General features: G+C 39.5%; 1 protein-coding gene across 1 annotated transcript in view; it reads left to right on the plus strand.

Moving 5' to 3' along the window:
- The window catches only part of LOC120518211 (alpha-taxilin-like), a 152,004-nt gene that overhangs the window by 56,415 nt on the left and 73,423 nt on the right, over positions 1–22,166 (plus strand). Inside the window, exon 3 of the mRNA XM_039740878.1 lies at positions 21,126–21,431. Coding sequence (XP_039596812.1) covers positions 21,126–21,431 — 306 coding nt within the window. The remainder of the gene's footprint in view (positions 1–21,125; positions 21,432–22,166) is intronic.

Genomic DNA, 22,166 nt, shown 5'->3' on the forward strand with positions numbered 1-22,166 from the left:
CATCAACCCAGCTAGTTTTCGATACGCACCCTTCAGAGTCATCTTCTCTGTGTTATCGCTTCCTAGCCTTGAATCACAGGTGTTCTCAAACTCTTATCTTGTCTGAAGCTGGTTTCGATGTGTCAATTTCTTTTCTTTCTTAGACCAGATGTTGCTTTAAACTTAAAAAAATAATGCAATATAACTGAATTTTAGTTAACTATTTGCTCGACCTATCATATTTGCTCAACATTCTAATTTATGCTTAATCTTAATATTTTAGAAGCTTTAAATTACTTTTTATGGCTCTTTGCTATTCTTTATGTTAATATAAAAATTTTCCTTCTACAGTAGCGCTGACGGTGGGTGGGTTTAAGGAGTAGGTAAGCGAAGTGCAGTTCACGTGAGTAGTTATATGCATGTGGTTTGTCACAATGATTTATGACCCTCAAGCCCCGCCCCCTTTGGACTTTGGACCGGAAGTCCCGCCCTATGATTGATGACCCTTAAGCCCTGGCCCTATGACGCAATACCGGAAGTCCCTCCCAGCTGATGCAACACCGGAAGTCCCGCCCCTGCTGACGTCACATCTCCCCCATGTGACTTAGCCCCCGCCCTCTGGCACCTGATTGGTTCAGGAAACTGTCAAGGGCCTTTTGATGGATGTCTGTCCCCTCGTTGAACCCGCTCCCGGCACCTGATTGGCTCAGGAAACTGTCAAGGGCCTTTTGATGGATGTCTGACCCTCCTTGAACCCGCCCCCACGGCACCTGATTGGCTCAGGAAAATGTCAAGGGGAATTTGATGGATGTCTGACCCCTGTTTGATCCCACAGGTGCTTAATTAAACAAACTGTCAAGAGCAGCCTCCCCATGAACGGGCATGTCCTGACAAATCCAGGCCATTTACAGACCTGTTGGTGTCCCCACTTCTCTCGAAGACACACAAGCGTTTCAAGGGGCAGAGCTGCCTGCCTCTACGGTTTGGGTAAGAACTCCTGTATCTATCTATGATTTAAAATAATCTACGACTTTAAAGATCTAAACCTTAGTTTAGCACTTGTAAACCGTTTTTTATTTTATCTAAGTCAAGCCCCCAGACATTCTCTGCACTGACAAGCTGTCCCTTCACTCACTCTACACAGTTGATGCCTGAGAGCTGAGACAGCCTCTGCTGGGTCGAAGCTCAAAGCGCACATGCAGTCAAGGTCGAAAGACACTTCCCAGTCCCCCACAAGTCCCTGCCAGTTCTGAAAGGCGGTATAAAAGCGAAGAATTTTGTTCTATCTACGATTTTAAGATGAACACGCAATTAAAACATCTGATCTTTGCTTCGAACTAAGTCAAGCTGCTTTTTCCATCTCACAGACAGATTCTGCAGTAAAAAAACATCCTTAGCGGTGATTCAAGATTCCCACCTTACAGAAATCAAGCAGCCCGGCTTTTTAGCAGCCCCTGCTCTCTCTCAAAAAAATGACAGGCTCTGTGTAGACAGTGAGAGCCGGACATCCGCCCCTGCACGGCCCTGCAAGGTCTATAGCTGCAAACTGTATGAGGCCGGAGCTCTGCTGACAGAAACACCCCCACCCTGCTGTGTTCTGCGAGCGCATGCTTGTCAACCCCCCACCCTAACCCGGAACGGGAGCGCGCATCAAGTTCGCACAGTTGCTCAGTCCGGGAGAACAAGTTACGTGTGTAACTTTTAAAGTTAAAGGATTTAAAAATCACTCGCACAGTTAAATAGGCAACAGGGATCTTTTAAAGAACGTTTGAGACGCTAGCCTCGGTTGTATATTTTGTATATCTTTAAAAAAAGCCCTGTTCCATCCATCTCCCATTTTAAATAATCAGCTGCCCCTAAGGAAACAGATCGCGAAAGCACGGCGAATAGTTTTCTAAAAGTTAGAATTGTATTCAGATAATCCCAGAGTAAACGGAGCACAAATATTTACCAGAAGCGGGATTCGAAAACCACGCTGGCATTTGTCCCTTGAATCTTAAAGCCATAGCCTTAAACAGATCGGACCTCCGGGGATACAGAAATGCGCTTCACAGCCCAGAGATGGCAGGTGTTTGTGTGACCAGTTAGGGGGAAAGGAGGGGCGTGATTCAGAGCACCTAGGCAACAAAAATTGCCTTACCTTGTGGAATGCAGCTTGTAAAACAAAGGATGTTTTTAGGAGACATTCCAAAGACGCAGTGCAACGAGCGTGGCTTGTGTCCGGTTCAAATGATTGGCAAACATAAGGCACTTCCAAAATACCAGTTTATAAAGAGAGATGCTTTAAAATGGTTCTAAAACCTTTTTTATCCCCATTTAAATGTATTCCGGTTCAAATGATTGGTAAACATTAACATAAAGCACTTCCAAAAATACAGCTCTATAAAGAGATGCTTTAAAAATGATCTAAAAACTTTTTCCATCCCCTTTTAAATATAATTTGATATATAAGCCTTGTAAAAATCAAACAGTTAAATAGGCAACAGCACCCTCTTTAAATGGCATATTTTTAAAAAAAAGCTATCCTCGGTGTATAAAAAGTATTTCCCCAAACTTAGATTTTATTTTTAGACATTTATAGGTCTAAAAGTTAGATCGCCTCCAACGTGCCGTCATTCTGAGAAAAGGTAAAGACGCTTTGGCAAGCCACGAATACGGAGGACATTTTCCCAATACATGCGGCGTTCGCCTGAAGCTAAAGTGGTGATGGGGGGTGCGCTTCACAGCCCAGAGACGGTAGAGTACGGAGGAAAGGATGGGGAGCGATTCAGAGTACATAGCAACAGATTGCGTCCCATGTGAAAAATTGCCTTACCTTGTGGAATACAGCTTGTAAAACAAAGGATGTTTTTAGGAGACATTCCAAAGACGATTGCAACGAGCGTGGCTTGTGTCCGGTTCAAATGATTGGCAAACATAAAGCACATCCAAAATACACATCCAAAATACCGCTTTATAAAGAGAGATGTTTTAAAATTTGTCTAAAACCTTTTTTCATTCCCATTTAAATATATTCCGGTTCAAATGATTGGTAAACATTAACATAAAGCACTTCCAAAAATACAGCTCTATAAAGAGAGATGCTTTAAAATTGATCTAAAAACTTATTTCATCCCCTTTTAAATATATTTTGATATATAAGCCTTGTAAAAATCACACAGGCGTATGCCTATTCCCTTTTAAATCATGTTAGAGACGTCTAAAATATCTAGCCTGGGCTGATTGGTGGCTGATACCAAAAATGTTCACATATATACAAAGTTTAACTTTAGGGTTTATTTTCTGGGGTCTGTCTAAAATCAGACAAAAGACAGTTACTAAAAAAGAGCAAAACCCTAATTTCCTTAATTACATTGTCCTCCTGGTTGAGTAATGAACCATGTCCTGTACATGTCGAGATGCCAGCCCAGGTCTGCCGTCCCTTACAAAATGAGTAACCTAAAAATGTTATATAGTGTAAGTATAATATAATGAAGTTATTTTTAAAAGTAACACCACATCGCTCAAGAGTGACTGATTCCACATGTGTTTTTGGATTTGCTGTGGTCAGTGATTTTTGAATTTTTTGCTTAGCTCATTTCTATCACCTTGGAGCCTGTTGACAAAGGAAAACACTGTAAATGCACTTGTGCATTTAAACGGAGCTTTATAAGGAAGCACACGAGGCTATAGTGGAGTGTGCTGGTTTAACTAGAGGCCTTTACAACACCCTTTGGCAAGCCACGAATACGTCGGTCATTTTTCAACTGTTTCCAAAGCACATAGCCCCCAGCGTCTATATGAACTTCTTAGAAAAATGATTTCTTTTATCTTTGTATAGGATGAAATGAAATAAAACTATTCTTCATGCAGACTATTCATTATTCTTATAAGCGTTAAATGAACTTATTTTTAAAAATGGAAGTTTGAATCCTTTTTTTATATATATATTTTAGAGGGTTATATCCCTGAAGAGTCTCTGATCTATTATACGGATTCAGGTAAGACCCTTTTTTTAAAAATGCTTTAGGCTTGCAAGGTGCTTCAGAGCATTCGTGCGTGTGCTGAGTTTGGGCATGCGCGCATTGTGCGTGTGTCTTGCGAGCTAGGCACGCGCTTGTGTCCAAAGTCCGGGTGACTTGTAAACGTCTCCAGTGTATTGTTCATGGGTAAATGAATAGGATTAAGAATTAGGGTGTCTGTTTTGCTAAAGTTTTTATCTTGGTGTAGGGATTGAGGTTTCAGGTAGTTACAAAATAACCTATTTAGTTCGAGATTCTGTTTAGCTAACGTAAAATAGAATTTTTTATATGGACAAACATCTAGCGGAATAGAGTCTGCAGGGTGATAACGCATGAGCCGTGTTTGCATGTGTGGATGGATTGATTTAAAGAGAGAGCATGCGTGTTTTTTAATGAACCGAGGCAAACCTTGAAAGCTTAGAACTTTTTGTTTTTTAGAAGCTAGTCCTTTACACAGTGAAGAAGTTTCTCAAGGGGCTTCCTCGGGGTTGACCAATCGCAATAGTTTTTGTCTCGGCATCTGAAAATTCAAACAGGGGCCTCTCCTCTGAGAATATTCAGGAGTGGCTTTAAAGCGCAGGCCGGTGGTGCATTAACTCTGACATAATAAAAGTATTCTGAACGACCTGCAGAAGGGACCCGCTGGTGAAATGCCTACTGTTTGAAACGGCCTCTCTGTAGGAGCCGCCTGTTTTTAAAGGCTGAGATAACGAAACATTTTTGCTTTATAAACTCTCATTTGAACAACCGGTTAGAGACAGACTCCAGGAGCTTACTGTAACAGTGTTTTCATTCATTTCATTAAATGTAATTATTTTAATACAGAATAGTAGCCCAAATTCCGGGTGATTTAGACGTGTCAGTAATATAATGAAGTTATTTTAAAAGTAACCCCATATACCGCACAAGAGAGACAGATTCCACGTGTGTTTTAGGATTTGCTGCGGTCAGAGATTTTTTTTTTACATTTTTTGCTTAGCTCATTTCTATCACCTAGGAGCCTTTTGACAAAGGAAAACTCTAAGTACACTTGTGCATTTAAACGGAGATTTATAAGAAAGCAGGTTGAACACCTTATCCCAGTTTTGTACGTGCATTTAAAAGCACTCACTGTTACACTAGCACAAAATGTTGATATTTTCTGTCTACTCAAAACTAAAATTATTTCTATTAACACAGGGGATAATTAGAAATCATTTTACTATTTTTAATTAAAAAGTTAAAAACAGAAAAGCCCAATTATGATTTTTGTTTCTGCGGTGGGTTGGTGCCCTGCCCGGGATTGGTTCCCTGCCTTGCGCCCTGTGTTGGCAGGGAACGGCTCCAGCAGACTCGCGACCCGTGTTCGGATTCAGCGGGGCGCTCTGTTGCACATCCGAAGTTCGTTGTACTAAAATAGCAGAGCTAATTACTCTTTCTGCTTAAACTAATGATCAAATATTTAGGTAATTCTTAATTAAACACTAAAGCATTAGTGAACAAAATATATTTTCAGTAACCAAGTAAAATGACCAGTTGCTTTAACATGAAAATAAAGCATTATAAGAAAAATCCCTTTTTCCATCAGTTTTCTTGACCGGTCTTTGGAATTATCAGTGCCTTTCTGATCACATCCACCCCAAACATAGCATAGAACTTAATTTCTCTACTCATTTTAAATGATAATAGCTAGTATAAAAGTCCCTAAAGGAGCTGGAGACATCTGATATCTTCAATCATAAATCTTTTCTTGCCACCCCAAGTCATTCAGATTCTGCTTACAACACACCTGTACGGTTATTTTTCTCAAACGGCCAAATCTTTGGCCTGCTAATCATGAAAAAATCAGATTTTATTCTCATGACACTTTTATTATACCTACTTAACTTTTATCAACTTCGGATGTGCAACAGAGCGCCCCCGCTGAATCCGAACACTGAATCACCCGGAATTTGGGCTACTATTCTGTATTAAAATAATTACATTTAATGAAATGAATGAAAACACCGTTACAGTAAGCTCCTGGAGTCTGTCTCTAACCAGTTGTTCAAATGAGAGTTTATAAAGCAAAAATGTTTCGTTATCTCAGCCTTTAAAAACAGGCTCCGTACAGAGAGAGGCCGTTTCGAAACAGTAGGCATTTCACCAGCGGGTCCCTTCTGCAGGTTGTTCAGAATACTTTTATTATGTCAGAGTAAATGCACCACCGGCCTGCGCTTTAAAGCCACTCCTGAATATTCTTAGAGGAGAGGCCCCTGTTTGAATTTTCAGACGCCGAGACAAAAACTATTGCGATTGGTCAACCCCGAGGAAGCCCCTTGAGAAACTTCTTCACTGTGTAAAGGACTAGCTTCTAAAAAACAAAAAGTTCTAAGCTTCCAAGGTTTGCCTCGGTTCATTAAAAAACACGCATGCTCTCTCTTTAAATCAATCCATCCACACATGCAAACACGGCTCATGCGTTATCACCCTGCAGACTCTATTTCGCTAGATGTTTGTCCATATAAAAAATTCTATTTTACGTTAGCTAAACAGAATCTCGAACTAAATAGGTTATTTTGTAACTACCTGAAACCTCAATCCCTACACCAAGATAGTTAGTTCTTAACCCTATTCATTTACCCATGAACAATATACTAGAGACGTTTACAAGTCGCCCGGACTTTGGACACAAGCGCGTGCCCAAGCTACAAGACACGCATACAATGCGCATGCCCAAACTCGCGCACACACGCACGAGTGCTCTGAAGCACCTTGCAAGCCTAAAGCATTTTTAAAAAAAAAGTCTTACCTGAATCCGTATAATAGATCGGAGACTCTTCGGGGATATAACCCTCTAAAATATATTAAAAAAAAAAGGATTCAAACTTCCATTTTTAAAAATATGTTCGTTTAACGTTTATAAGAATCATGAATAGTCTGCATGAAGAATAGTTTTATTTCATTTCATCCTATACAAAGATAAAAGAAATAATTTTTCTAAGAAGTTCATATAGACGCTGGGGGCTGTGTGCTTTGGAAACAGTTGAAAAGTGACCGACGTATTCGTGGCTTGCCAAAGGGTGTTTTAAAGGCCTCTAGTTAAAGCAGCACACTCCAGTAGAGCCTCGTGTGCTTCCTTATAAAGCTCCGTTTAAACGCCCATGGCATTTACAGAGTTTTCCTTTGTCAAAAGGCTTCTCGGCGATAGAAATGAGCTAAGCAAAAAATTCAAAAATCACTGACCACAGCAAATCTAAAAACACATGTGGCATCAGTCTCTCTTGAGCGATGTGGTGTTACTTTTAAAAATAACTTCATTATATTATACTTACACAATATAATGTTTTTAGGTTGCTCATTTTGGGGGACGGCAGACATGTACAGTACGTGATTCATTACTCAGCCAGGAGGACAATGTAATTAAGGAAATTAGGGTTTTGCTCTTTTTTAGTAACTGTGTTTTGTCTGATTTTAGACGCCCCCAGAAAAATAAACCCTAAAGTTAAGCTCGGTATATATGTGAACATTTTTGGTATCAGCCACCAATCAGCCCAGGCTAGATATTTTAGACGTCTCAAATTAGATTTTAAAGGGAACTGCGGCATACGTCTGTGTGATTTTTACAAGGCTTATATATCAAAATATATTTAAAAGGGGATGAAAAAAGTTTTTAGATCATTTTTAAAGCATCTCTCTTTATAGAGCTGTATTTTGGAAGTGCTTTATGTTACCAAATGTTTACCAATCATTTTAGTTGGACACAAGCCACGCTCGTTGCACCGCGTCTTTGGAATGTCTCCTAAAAACATCCTTTGTTTTACAAGCTGCATTCCACAAGGTAAGGCAATTTTTGTTGCTAGGTGCTCTGAATCGCGCCCCATCCTTTCCCCGTAACCGGTCACACAAACACCTGCCATCTCTGGGCTGTGAAGCGCATCCCCCATCACCACTTTAGCTTCAGGCGAGCGCCGCATGTATTGGGTAAATGTCCTCTGTTTTCGTGGCTTGCCAAAGCGTCTTTACCTTTTTTCCCAGAATAACGGCATATTGAAGGCGATCTAACTTTTAGACCTATAAATGTCTAAAAAATAAAATCTAAGTTTGGGGAAATACTTTTTATAGACCGAGGATAGCTTTTTTTAAAAAATAAGCCATTTAAAAAGGGTGCTGTTGCCTATTATTTAACTGTGTGATTTTTACAAGGCTTATATATCAAATTATATTTAAAAGGGGATGAAAAAAGTTTTTAGATCATTTTTAAAGCATCTCTCTTTATAGAGCTGTATTTTTGGAAGTGCTTTATGTTAATGTTTACCAATCATTTGAACCGGAATATATTTAAATGGGGATGAAAAAGGTTTTAGAACCATTTTAAAGCATCTCTCTTTATAAACCGGTATTTTAAAAGTGCCTTATGTTTGCCAATCATTTGAACCGGACACAAGCCACGCTCGTTGCACCACGTCTTTGGAATGTCTCCTAAAAAGATCCTTTGTTTTACAAACTGCATTCCACAAGGTAAGGCAATTTTTGTTGCCTAGGTGCTCTGAATCGCGCTCCCTTCCTTTTCCCCCTAACTGGTCACACAAACACCTGCCATCTCTGGGCTGTGAAGCGCATTTCTTTATCCCCGGAGGTCCGATCTGTTTAAGGCTATGGTTTTAAGATTCAAAGGACAAATGCCAGCGTGGTTTCGAATCCCGCTTCTGGTAAATATTTGTGCTCCGTTCACTCTGGGATTATCTGAATACAATTCTAACTTTTAGAAAACTATTAGCGTGCTTTCGCGATCTGTTTCCTTAGGGGCAGCTGATTATTTAAAATGGGAGATTGTGGTTGGAACAGGGCTTTTTTTAAAGATATACAAAATATACATCCGAGGCTAGCGTCTCAAACGTTCCTTAAAAGGTCCCTGTTGCCTATTATTTAACTGTGCAAATGATTTTTAAATCCTTTAACTTTAAAAGTTACACACGTAACTTGTTCTCCAGGTCTGAGCAGCTGTGCGAACTGCAGAACACAGCAGGGGCGGGGGATGGGATGTGTCTTTCGAACTTGACTGCATGTACGCTTGGAGCTTCGACCCAGCAGAGGCTGTCTCAGCTCTCAGCTCTCACGCATCAACTGTGTAGAGTGAGTGAAGGGACAGCTTGTCAGTGCAGAGAATGTCTGGGGGCTTGACTTAGATAAAATAAAAAAACGGTTTACAAGTGCTAAACTAAGGTTTAGATCTTTAATGTCGTAGATTATTTTAAATAATAGATAGATACAGGAGTTCTTACCCAAACCGTAGAGGCAGGCAGCTCTGCCTCTTGAAACGCTTGTGTGTCTTCGAGAGAAGTGGAGACACCAACAGGTCTGTAAATGGCCTGGATTTGTCAGGACATGCCCGTTCATGGAGGTTTGCTCTTGACAGTTTGTTTAATTAAGCACCTGTGGGATCAAACAGGGGTCAGACATCCATCAAATTCCCCTTGACAGTTTCCTGAGCCAATCAGGTGCCGGGGGCGGGTTCAACGAGGGTACAGACATCCATCAAAAGGCCCTTGACAGTTTCCTGAACCAGTCAGAGGGCGAGGGCTAGGTCAAATGGGGGAGATGTGACGTTAGCAGGGGCAGGACTTCCGGTGTTGCATCAGCTGGGAGGAACCTCCGGTATTGCGTCATAGGGGTGGGGCTTAAGGGTCATCAATCATAGGGCGGGACTTCCGGTCCAAAGTCCAAAGGGGGCGGGGCTTAAGGGTCATAAATCATTGTGATAAACCCCATGCATATAACTACTCACGCGGCATGGTAGAAGCAGCAAACCAGCAGCTGATTGAGCAAAGAGGTTAAATTGTGAAACAAATTCTTTTTTTTTTTTTAACAGAAGTTTTGGAGGAGCGGCCACATCTCCTTGGGGTGCGTTCAGCCAACCTCTTCAGAGTGGCGCATAACGCTTGGCGGGGTTGGGTGGTGAAGGGGTTGGCAAGCAAAGCCCCCTAGTTTAATACATAGTAATCATTCCTCCTCAGACTTAAATTTTGCACTATTCTTTGTTATTGAAAACTTTTTTTTTTATTTAAATTGGGTAGTTAAAGACATTCATTTCTTTATTCTCTCCTAAGTTGATCATGGAGATGGGATCAATAAATATAATTTTCATGTAAATTAGATATGGTTGCACTGATACTATTTGTTGTTCATTGCATTGGTCCAGTATCATCACCTAGGTACTTGGTAATTGTTCCAACTTATGACTATTTTTTTTAAACAAGTACTGGACTCAAATGCCTCGAGGTAGAAAACTTAGTGGAAATGAGTTTAAAATACAAGTTGCAAAATTGTAAGGCGGCTGAAAGTAATTAAGTGACTAGAATCTTCCATCTCTTATAAAAAAAAATTGGAAAAGTGTGTTGTAGTAGAAAAACTTAAATGATTTATTTTCATTAGAGAAATGAGGACATTGGCAATATAAAAGTAATTCTGTGAGTACATGGCTTTTGTGTGCCAGTTAGAATTCCTTATTTGTATTATCGTGCTCATGCGGTATTTTAGGTACATAAGTAATATATACACTTGCTGGCCACTTTATTAGGTAAACCTTGCTAGTATTTTTTATTAATAGTGTTGGACCCCTTTTTGCCTTCAGGACTGCTGTAATTCTCCGTCGCATAGATTCACCAAAATGCTGGAGACATTCCTCTGTGATTTTGTTTTATACAGACATGATAGCATTATGCAGTTGCAGTAGATTTGTTGGCTGCACATCGATAATGCAAATCTCCTATTCACTACATCACAAAGGTGCTCTATTGGTTTAAGATCTGGTGACAGTGGAGGCCATTTTAGTATTAAGAACTCTGAGAACTACATTAGTTTGAGATGATTTGAGCTTTGTGACATGGCATGTTATCCTGCTAGAAGTAGCCATGAGGCCATAAAGAGATGGACATAGTCAACAACAAGACTCGGGAAGGCTCTGGCATTTAAACAATGCTCAGTTGGTACTAAAGGGCCCAAAGTGTGCCAAGAAAATATCCCCCACACCATTACATCACTTCCACCACCAGCTTGAACCATTGGAGCTATACTATCTATGATAATATTGTTGATGCCAAATTCTTACCCTGCTATACAAATGTTGCAGCAGCAATCAAGACACTTCAGACCAGGGGGGTATTTTCCGTATGTCGCTTAAATCATCCGAGATCAGATGCCTCATCTTGGATGAGTTAATGCCAGTGAAACTCATCCAAGATAAGTTGGCTTTTCAAACGCAGCGGTGTAGTAGATTAGTCTAGCTGGATCTAATCATCCGATATGATTGCGCTCTCTGTCCATGCAATTTGAAAGACATATAGCTTTGTTGTTCTTCATCTGTGCTCCAGTTTACGACACTCTGATTTAAGAGCTTGAGTGTTTTCATTAAACCAGAGAGTGTTTCTATGTGCTTTGATCACTTTTGTTTTAAGGGGAGCCACTGTGTCCAGAGCATCTCTCAAGGTCACATTATAATGTGATGTTAGCTGATCTAAATTGTTTTCCACGTTTACATTTGATGGTAACTGGTATGTATGTATGTATGTATGTATGTATCCTGATTTCTTATTCTTTTGCATGTTTGTTACACAGAATGTTTCTGATCATCAAACACATTTAACCATTATTCAAATATAACAGAAGTAAACACAAAATGCAGTTTTTTAAATGATGGTTTTTATTATTTAGGGAGGGAAAAAAAATCCAAACCTACGTGGCCCTGTGTGAAAAAGTAATTGCCCCCTGAACCTAATAACTGGTTGGGCCACCCTTAGCAGCAATAACTGCAATCAAGAGTTTGCGATAACTTGCAATGAGTCTTTTACAGTGTTCTGGAGGAATTTTGGCCCACTCATCTTTGCAGTTGTAATTCAGCTTTATTTGAGGGTTTTCTATCATGAACCGCCTTTTTAAGGTCATGCCATAGCATCTCAATTGGATTCAGGTCAAGACTTTGACTAAGCCACTCCAAAGTCTTCATTTTGTTTTTCTTCAGCCATTCAGAGGTGTATGTGTTTTGGGTCATTGTCCTGTTGCAGCACCCAAGATCGCTTCAGCTTGAGTTGACGAACAGATGGCCAGACATTCTCCTTCAGGATTTTTTGGTAGACAGTAGAATTCATGGTTCCATCTATCACAGCATCACTTCCAGGTCCTGAAGCAGCAAAACAACCCCAGACCATCACACTACCACCACCATATTTTACTGTTGGTATGATGTTCTTTTTCTGAAATGCTGTGTTCCTTTTACGCCAGATGTAACAGGACATTTGCCTTCCAAAAAGTTCAACTTTTGTCTCATCAGTCCACAAGGTATTTTCCCAAAAGTCTTGGCAATCATTGAGATGTTTCTTAGCAAAATTGAGACGAGCCCTAATGTTCTTTTTGCTTAACAGTGGTTTGCGTCTTGGAAATCTGCTATGCAGGCCGTTTTTGCCCAGTCTCTTTCTTATGGTGGAGTCGTGAACACTGACCTTAATTGAGGCAAGTGAGGCCTGCAGTTCTTTAGACGTTGTCCTGGGGTGACCTTTTGTGACCTCTCGGATGAGTCGTCTCTGCGCTCTTGGGGAATTTTTGGTCGGCCGGCCACTCCTGGGAAGGTTCACCACTGTTCCATGTTTTTGCCATTTGTGGATAATGGCTCTCACTGTGGTTCGCTGGAGTCCCAAAGCTTTAGAAATGGCTTTATAACCTTTACCAGACCCGATAGATCTCAATTACTTCTGTTCTCATTTGTTCCTGAATTTCTTTGGGTCTTGGCATGATGTCTAGCTTTTGAGGTGCTTTTGGTCTACTTCTCTGTGTCAGGCAGCTCCTATTTAGGTGATCTCTTGATTGAAACAGGTGTGGCAGTAATCAGGCTTGGGCGTGGCTACGGAAATTGAACTCAGGTGTGATACACCACAGTTAGGTTATTTTTTAACAAGGGGGAAATTACTTTTTCACACAGGGCCATGTAGGTTTGGATTTTTTTTCTCTCTAAATAATAAAAACCATCGTTATGTATGTATGTATGTATGTAGCATCTCTTGCCTCGCATTTCCTCTCATCCTACATTTACGCAGATCATTGTAGACAAGTAACACACATGAAATGTATGTATTCCAAATAATGATATATTGTTTACCCTATACAACTCCAGGCACCTCACACCCAGATAAATAGTTTTTACCTGGGAGAACTGTTTATCCGACTTGAGCTGCAGCAGTTGATGGATGGGGATAGCAGGCTGTTTGTGCTGATAAACATTACCGGAAGTAGTTCTTTCCCATATAAACTTGCATTCTAAACAAAGATAAGTGATTTTGTAAGAAACACACAGGTATGACGTTTCCTTATATTTGGACAACCAGCAGTGATATCTACTGGTACTTTATCTGAACAGGTATAAGGAAAGTTGAGTGAAGAACAATCCAGATTTTTCTTTTTATGCTTTACAAAAGACTGGCAAATTGACACTTATCAATGCCCTTAACAAAATTATACAGAAGTATACTTCTGACGTTTGGTATGGATCACTGTGACGTAACTGCATGATAAAAGTTTTTTGCCTTGTAGGATTGACGTTTTTATGGGCGTCAAATTTGTGTCTACCTTTTTTACCCAGAACTAGAGATTTTTCTAGAATTTATCCAACCACTTTTATTGACATCATTTCAATATGCTTTCTTGACAGTTGATTCTGTGATATTGTTGATGCAGCTTTATCCGTTTAAACAAATTATCATATTTTGACATTTGCCAAGTACTTGTTACTGTCTGTCTTAAGACAAAAAATGTATTCCACAACTGTTTTGAGCTGTGGTTTTTTGAAGTTTTTATTTTATCAGTAATTATGGTGGGTGTTTGAACTAATTTAATAATTTATATTACAATCAATGAAATTGCTGTGTTATTTTTCCGGTAAGAAATCATTTTTAATTAAAGTATAGATATTTAAAATTAAACATTTTGAAATTTACATACCATGCCTTTCTGATTTGTGCTACGTATTTACTTTGTTCTTACACTTAATTCCTCAAATTGTATTTGATATGTTTTGATTGTTCATCAATTTTGTACTGTTTGTGAGTTGACTTCTGGTTTTCAATATTTTTGGGTTGTCAACTTTTATTACCTACATTCATGTTTTTCTTTGAAAATTAGTTAAAAAGCAAACAGCATTGCAAAGAGAGAAAAAAATCAATCAGTTGCATTCACGTTTATGCTCTTTTTCATATAAACAAAATGAAAGAGTTAGACGGGACTGGAATAATTAGATTTTGGGAATATCTAATTATTCATCTTATTTAATAACAGTTTATTATTTAGTAACAGTTTATTAACTATGTCTTACATATTGTTTTTAACTGTTATTTAACTTAATGCAAAGAAATTACATGGTACAAGCACAAAATAACACTTTTTAATTGGATATTTATCAAATCTGGTAAAATAACTATCAAATAAACTTGAAATCTGAATAGGTACATATTTTGTTTCAAGAGTTGACATATTCATACAATTCCTATTTAATCTCTACGTAAATGAGAAAGTTGAGTAAAGAATACTCCAGATTTATACCTCTGCTATTAGGACATTAAATGGGGCTCTATTTTGGGCTGTTCTTTTTTTACCATTATACAAGAACAATAGCAACATTGCAGCTGTTTATCAACTAAGATGTTTAAATTGATCTAATTTAAAGTCCTGTGTTGATTACAGTCACACTCTCATGTAGACAGCTGGATTGTCCTGCATTGGTATGTATACTGCTAAGTCAATCATTTAAAATATGTGCTATCCATACATGCAAAATGTGAGCTGGCCACAGTGTAGCTGAAAACCCCACAAATTCTATCCATACGAAGGTAATTTGATGCACATACGAAGTGAGGGCAAAAAACCTCCAACCAGTAATCACTATTGTGCATCAACCTTTACCAGCCAAGCCACTATGTGGATGCACTCTTGCGCTTATAAATCGATACCAGCACATTAGAGGTGTTCTTTTCTGAGTGCACTCACTTTTACAGTGAAAGTTCAATGATTATACTAAAACTGTAATAGTAAAATAACTTGCATACATACAGTCATCGGCCACATTTTTAGGTACACCCATTAGCTTCTTATTAACGCAACTATCTAATCAACTAGTCATATGGCAGCAAATCAGTGACCTGCTGAAGTTCAAACGAAGTATTAGAATGGGGGAAGAAAGGTGATTTAAGTGACTTTGAACATGGCATGGTGGTTGCTGCTAGATGGGCTGGTCTGTGTATTTCAGAAATTGCTGATCTACTGGGATTTTCACACAGAACCATCTCTAGGGTTGACAGAGAATGGTGCAAAATAGGGAAAATCTCCAGTGAGTGCCAGTTCTCACTGCATTAGTTAATGCCTTCTTGATACCAGAGGGCAGAGAGGAATGGCTAGACTGTTTTGAGATGAAAGAAAGGCAACAGTATCTCAACTAACCATTACAACTGAGGTATGCAGAAGGGCATTTCTAAATCTATACTAATAAAAGGCAAAGCCCTCACTGACTCACTCACTCATCACTAATTCTCCTACTTCCCGTGTAGGTAGAAGACAGAAATTTGGGAGGCTCATTCCTTACAGCTTACTTACAAAAGTTAAGCAGGTTTCATTTCGAAATTCTACGCGTAACGGTCATAACTGAATCCTACTTACGTACATATATACGGCAATAGCCTGCAGCTCGGTCGCCGTGTGAGGCGGAGTTGCGTCCCCCATCCCCACACCTCCCACGTAATTGAGTGCCTGCCCATATAAGGCTGTTTGTCAGCAGCAATCAAATAGACAAGCTGCCGCTAAATATTTGCAGGCAAATCAAAAAGTTAATTCCGGGAATGCCTGTTAAACATCTTAGATTCACGAGTAGTGATTTGGGTGGTGAGATGTCTATCGAGGTGATCACTGTAATATTTATATGTCATTGAAATGTATTATTATCAGGCATGGTTTAGGTACATATGTCATCAGGAAGGCACCAGAAAAAGGGACCTCAAGGTTAATATTATGGAAGTTAATTTAGAGCACGGATGCTGTGAATGTAAGAGCTGTAATAAATAAAGTTCCCTTGCATACTTTAAAAGAAAGTCTTGCCATCATTTCATTTTTCACAATTTGTGAAAACAAGACATGGTGTCAGAATAGAGGACAGTCATGGATTTTGTTGGAGTACCCTCGTCATGAATTGACTGGGATTCTCTTAACCTGCCGGGAGAATGGAAAAAGTTCTGACAGCACGTGGAGCTGATGTTTTCTGTCCCGCCAAAAGGCAAAGACGAGAGTGAGAAATGCAGCTACCTGCTTCTGTGGACTGGGGAAAACGGAAGAGACATTTTTAACACATGGACTCTCACCCAGAAGGAAGCCAAGGTACTGAAAACTTATTATGACCGTTTTGAGGCATTTGTCATGCCTAAAACGAATATGATATTTGCGAGATACAAGTTTAATGAGAAGACGCAGGGTATAAACAAGTTTTTTGATCACTTTGTAACGGAGTTAAAATTGCTGGTGAAGGACTGACTGTGCTTATGCAAACGAATATGAGATGGTCAGGGATAGACTAGTGTTTGGCACAAACTCAGCGAAAGTGCGAGAGAAACTTAAGTGCCGGGTCTTAGCTAACATTAAATAAAGCCGTGGACATCGCAAGATAGCACAACCACAGCTGAGAACCTCCGATGCATGTACTGTGAACTGACTGTGAAAGCAGTACGCAGACAATAAGCAAGAGCTCCAAAGAGCGCTGAACAAAAAACGCATTACACAATTGAGAAGGCAGCAAAAGAATATGAAGCGAGTGACGCATACGAGCATTTTCATAAATGCAGCTACTGCAGAAACAAAGCACACGGTGGAAAAAGTCAATGTTCAGTTAAAGGAAGACCGTGTAAACCATGTGGTAAATTGAACCACTTCGCTAAAGTTTGCCGGACTGGGAAAGGTAAACCCGTGCATATGCAGTGTGTGATGTCTCAGATAAAGAGGAAGATGAACTGTTTATTGATGCAGTAAGAAAGGAACAACCCTCTGAAGCTGAACAAGCCTTTGTAGACATATCAATAGGAAAGCAAGGTGTAAAGGTTAAGTTTAAATTAAGTTCATAGACACGCTGCTGCTAAATATTCGCAGGCACATCCACAACTTCATACCGGGAATGCCTGTTAAACATCTTAGATTCACGAGTACTGATTTGGGTAGTGAACACTTCGATGAATGAAACCTGTTCTCTTTACAACGGCTGACAAACACGGAATGTAACTTGAACACCACACATCCTCCAAATACAAACCTGATTGAAAGAAATAATGATAATCAAATCCTTGATGACAGCAACACTCATAACAGTCACAAAACAATTACATTGACAATCATGTTACATTATTTTAAAAATTTTTCATTTTCTTTTTCATAACTTCTTTAACACACTACTTCTCCACTGCGAAGCGCGGGTATTTTGCTAGTGCACAATATGTTGAATCTTTGAGCAGATTAGCTACAGTAACAGGAAACCACAGTGGGCACCATTCCTGTCGGCTGAGAACAGGCAGCTAAGGCTGCAATTCAAATGGGCTCACAAATATTTGACAATAGAAGATAGGAAAAATGTTGGCCTGGTCTGATGAGTCTCTACTTCTGCTGTAACATTTGAATGTTTGGGTCAGAATTTAGCATCAACAACATGAAAGCATGGATCCATCCTGCCTTGTATCAATGTTTCATCAGGCTGGTGGTGGTGTAATGGTATGGGGGATATTTTCTTGGCACCCTTTCCGCCCTTCAGTACTTATTGAGCATCGTTTAAATGCCACAGTCTACCTGAGTATTGTTGCTGACAACGTCCATCCCGTTATGACCGCAGTGCACCCGTCTTCCAACAGGAAATATGCCAAGTCACAAAGCTCAGATCATCTCAAACTGGTGGTTTGGTTTACCGTATTCAAATTGCCTCCACAATCGCCAGGGGCCTCATGCATAACGCCGTGCGTAGAATTCGCTCTATAACATGGCGTAAGCACAAAAGCCGAAATGTGCTTATGCACAGAAAATTCCAGATGCAGGAATCTGTGCCTTTGCCTACTTCTATGTTCTTCCGCTACATAAATCCCGGCCTCTTTGAATACGCAAATGAATATAAATAGCCCTTAAACTCCGCGTTCTGTGAAAATACAATGGGAAAAGCACAGGGGAAAACAGAATTTCAACAAATACCAAGTAGAGGCAAAGAAAAATGTACCAGTTGTTGGTTTAAACAGTGGTATAAACAACAAAAGGAAGTCGATCGAGTGACATAGCATGTCGGAGGAACTCGAATGCTCAAGTTCACAAAGTTGCACAGTGCCCGAAATAAAAAAAAGTTGTCAGATCTCAAAGTCGCCGTGAAAAGGCGAGTCATAGCCCACAGACTTAGTTTCATATGAAAGCTCATTAGGGTACAGGGAAAGAAAATTGGCACACAGTGGGGGGTGGGGGGAGTTCAAAAAGTTTAATCTCGAAATTTCCACATTAATCACGTAGTTTATTTTGTCATTAAAGCAGAACATCATAAACTTCATCTTAAAATCATTTAACTTACTAGTTTCTCAAATCCCATCGTAACTAAAGTAGCATTTTAAATGCTTTTTGTTTTGTATTTGATCTTCTGTGTGCTCTATGTGTGTGAATCACTATCTGCTTCTTAAACCGGCCTTCTCCTTCTCCGACAGGACACAGATTTCATTACATTCGTGATATTACAGCTCTCTCAATAACTAAAATACTGAGATGTATACGCGATATCATTTTCATGATGATAGGAGTTAAAGCATGTTATTAAACATGGGAACATGGTGGCACCTTCAATGAAATAATTTATTGCAGCAGTACGTCACTTTCAAACGTACTAACCTCCAATTCCTGTCCTTCCTTTTCTTTCTCCAAACACCCAATCGCCACACAATCAGCTCTGTCAATTCTTCAAACCTTTTAAGGAACATTGAAATATCTTCGTAGTGCATGTTTAATTATTCTATCCTTCAGGCCAGTCCCAGTGAAGCATACAGTGCGAGGCAGGAACAATCCGTGAACGGAGTGCCAGATTCTTGCTAGCGCAGCAACAATATAGATTATTTAAATGAAGTTAGTTTTATGTGTATAATATAATAAATATATTTTTCTGCATTTCATCTTTAAAGTGATATCATTATCATATGTAAATACGCGCTTTATAAAGTGGCTAAGGTTGTACAATAATATAACTGTAGTACAAGTTTACAGTGAGGTAATTGTACTTATAAGTACAAAGCGTTCTACAAGGAGCAGTTAATGGACTGATAGAGTGCGTTTAGAGCTCTTGGGATGAAACTGTTTCTGAACTGCAAAGTCCGTACAGGAAAGGTTTTGAAGCATTTGCAATGTGAGCAGCAGTTCAAATAGGAAGCATGGCTGAAGCAGCGTGTGCTTGATGCTGTATACCGATCATTCTCTTTCTGATCAGCTGCTCAGAGTGGTGCAGTAAGAGTAATATGGAAAAAGATGATCCGCTGTGGCAACCCCTCATGGGAGCAGCTGAAAGAAGAAGGTGCAGTGAGAGTAACCACGGTAAAGCAGCTATGGTATTTAGAATAGTTTGACCATTCTGTGGACCATTATATTGCGTTAGTTTAATTACAATCAGATGCCTTAAACTAATAAACAATATTCGGTTAATTTCAGTGTATTTATAAAGCCGCGGCAGGGATGTGCATCTGAAAAAGAAACATAAACCACACAGGAACAGTAGCACTGCTTTGTTGCTGGGTGGCGCCAGTCTGCTAAACCGCGCAGAGAACTTGTGTTCGACGGGGTATGAGGTACCGTGGAATTGTGCGTGGCTTTGCGGTAAGTTTAGGTTTTATACATCGCAGTTTGAACGTGGAAACATTCTTACGCAACATTTCTGTGCGTACGCACCGTTTATACATGAGGCCCCAGATCTAAATCCAGAAGAGCATATTTGGGATGTGGTGGAATGGGGGGGAATAGGCATCATGGATGGGCAGCCGACTTTGCAGCAACTATGTAATGCTATCATGTCAATATGGACCAGAATCCTTGAATGTTTCCATAGACTTGTTGAATCTCTGCCATAAAGAATTTCGTCTGTTCTGCAAAAGCTGTCTGTCCAACCTGGTAATAGCAAGGTGTACCTGATAAAGTGGTCTGTGTGCCACTAAGCCCCAAATCTCAGACACAACACCCCACACAGTTCCAGGTTTGAATCAAGTATTTAATTACACCAAAATAGTTCAAGTATGCACAGTCAACAAAACCACCACCAATTACAAAACAAGTGAATTTCTCCTTCTGCTCCTGCTATTGAGTGTGACCCTCTGTCTCCCAAGTTTGACTCCTTGAAGTGAGACGGACCTTGAAATACTTCCAGTACCATAGTTATGTCCTATTGGAAGAACTTCCAGGTCACATGGAAACCAAGAAGGTCCCCCCTCAGTGGCACCCTCTAAGAGTACCCTGGGACCCCAACAGTGCTGCAGTTACAGACACCAGTTCCCATTTACCCTTGTGGGTCCACACGGATGCCTCGAGAGAACCACTACTATCCTTCCCTTGGGGATGGTATGGAAGATGCTTAAATGACATGTTTTCTGAAACTGTCATCTTTGCTTGCTTGAAATAAATAATCTTTAATAAATGTTAGAATGTTAGGGATTTTGCTTCTTGTTTAGAATGTGGTGCTGTTGCAAGTGTAAGTTGCATGGAGAGAGATTCTTTCCCTTTTTTATGACCACTATTATAAAGAAGTAAGTTAAAATTGTATTTTTTGAAATGCATCTTTAAAAATTTTTCAGTTTTTGTTGTGATATGTTATTTGGGCTATCTAAATATTTCGAATGTTCTAAATCTATGGCTAGTTTGCAATTCAGCAAATTACCTACCATATAGCATTGGTGCAGATATAGTGAACAAAACTGTTCAAACATTTTAAAGCAACATTTTCTTTTTACGGTACTTATTGTTAATTCAATTGTTAAATCAATTATAGTTGAACACATTTTAATTTACTACAGTAAAACAGATTACCAGCTGGCTGACTGATTGACTGGCTGAATTAAATATTTGTAGTTTTATTTTTTCACTAATGAAACCTTTATTTTTTTTTGTATGTAAAAGCCTGTGATGTTGCAGAGGAGCTAAGTCGCAAACTGGAAGATATCCTCAACACCTATTGCTCTGAGGGGAACCCAGATGGTATGAATGAGGAAGTGAGTCATGCTGAAGCCCTTGAGAATGATGAGTCAGACAGATGTAATTTCTCAAGGAATGGAGAGCATGAAATTGAGAGTTTGGATGCCAGTGGAGCAGCAGATAAAGGCTACCCCAAAGCAGAGGGGTTTAGTGGCGAAACAAAGATAAATAATGATGTGAACGATAAGTACCAGAAGAAGACACAGGAGAAGAAAAAGGCTAAAGGACTTGGTGAGGTTTACAGGAACTAGATTATAAGCATTGTGTATATTTGGGCACTGCACTGTTAAAGAAAAGTGCTATGGATAAACTTGCAATTACTTGTTTGTGTATGTTATAAGCAACATTTCAAATTGTCGTAACTTTAATTTCTTGCACAATTTAAAGTTACGCTATTACATTTATTAGCAAGCCACTCTACAATTAATGGACATCTTCTACAGTTGATTATTTTTAATTGTGTTTCATCAGTGTAATTCAAAGAATCTGACAATTCTTTAATTTCAAAGCATTCCTACCAGCTTGTATACCTTCACCTGTTCAGTTGTGGGAAGCTGGAGCTTATCTCTGCAACATTTCTTGGAAGGCAAAAACCAGTCCAACACAGAAAATGCCCATGCACACATCCACAGTCCTTCATAGATAGATAGAACTAGATCTGTCCCCAGAGGAAAGTTTGGCTTTTCACAGAAGCACTTTAAATAAATAAATAATAAATAGGTGACTAAATAAATATTCACATACACTTTGGTCTGGACCTTTAAGCAAGAAAATTAAAAAGAGAGAAAATATCTGACTTGGCTGTCACAGTCACAGTGAGGCATTTTGCGGATGTTTTGCTGTTGGTATAAATGAGTCCCAGTAGCATCTTTGACATGCTTCTGCTGAATAATCCATTGACCGAATGTAATCCGTGTGCTTCCGAGAGAGGATGTGCAGAATTGTTCATAGTTGCACTCAGTTTTG

The sequence above is a fragment of the Polypterus senegalus genome, chromosome 17 (genome assembly GCF_016835505.1).
Source record: "Polypterus senegalus isolate Bchr_013 chromosome 17, ASM1683550v1, whole genome shotgun sequence".
In the NCBI taxonomy this organism is placed as follows: domain Eukaryota; kingdom Metazoa; phylum Chordata; class Cladistia; order Polypteriformes; family Polypteridae; genus Polypterus; species Polypterus senegalus.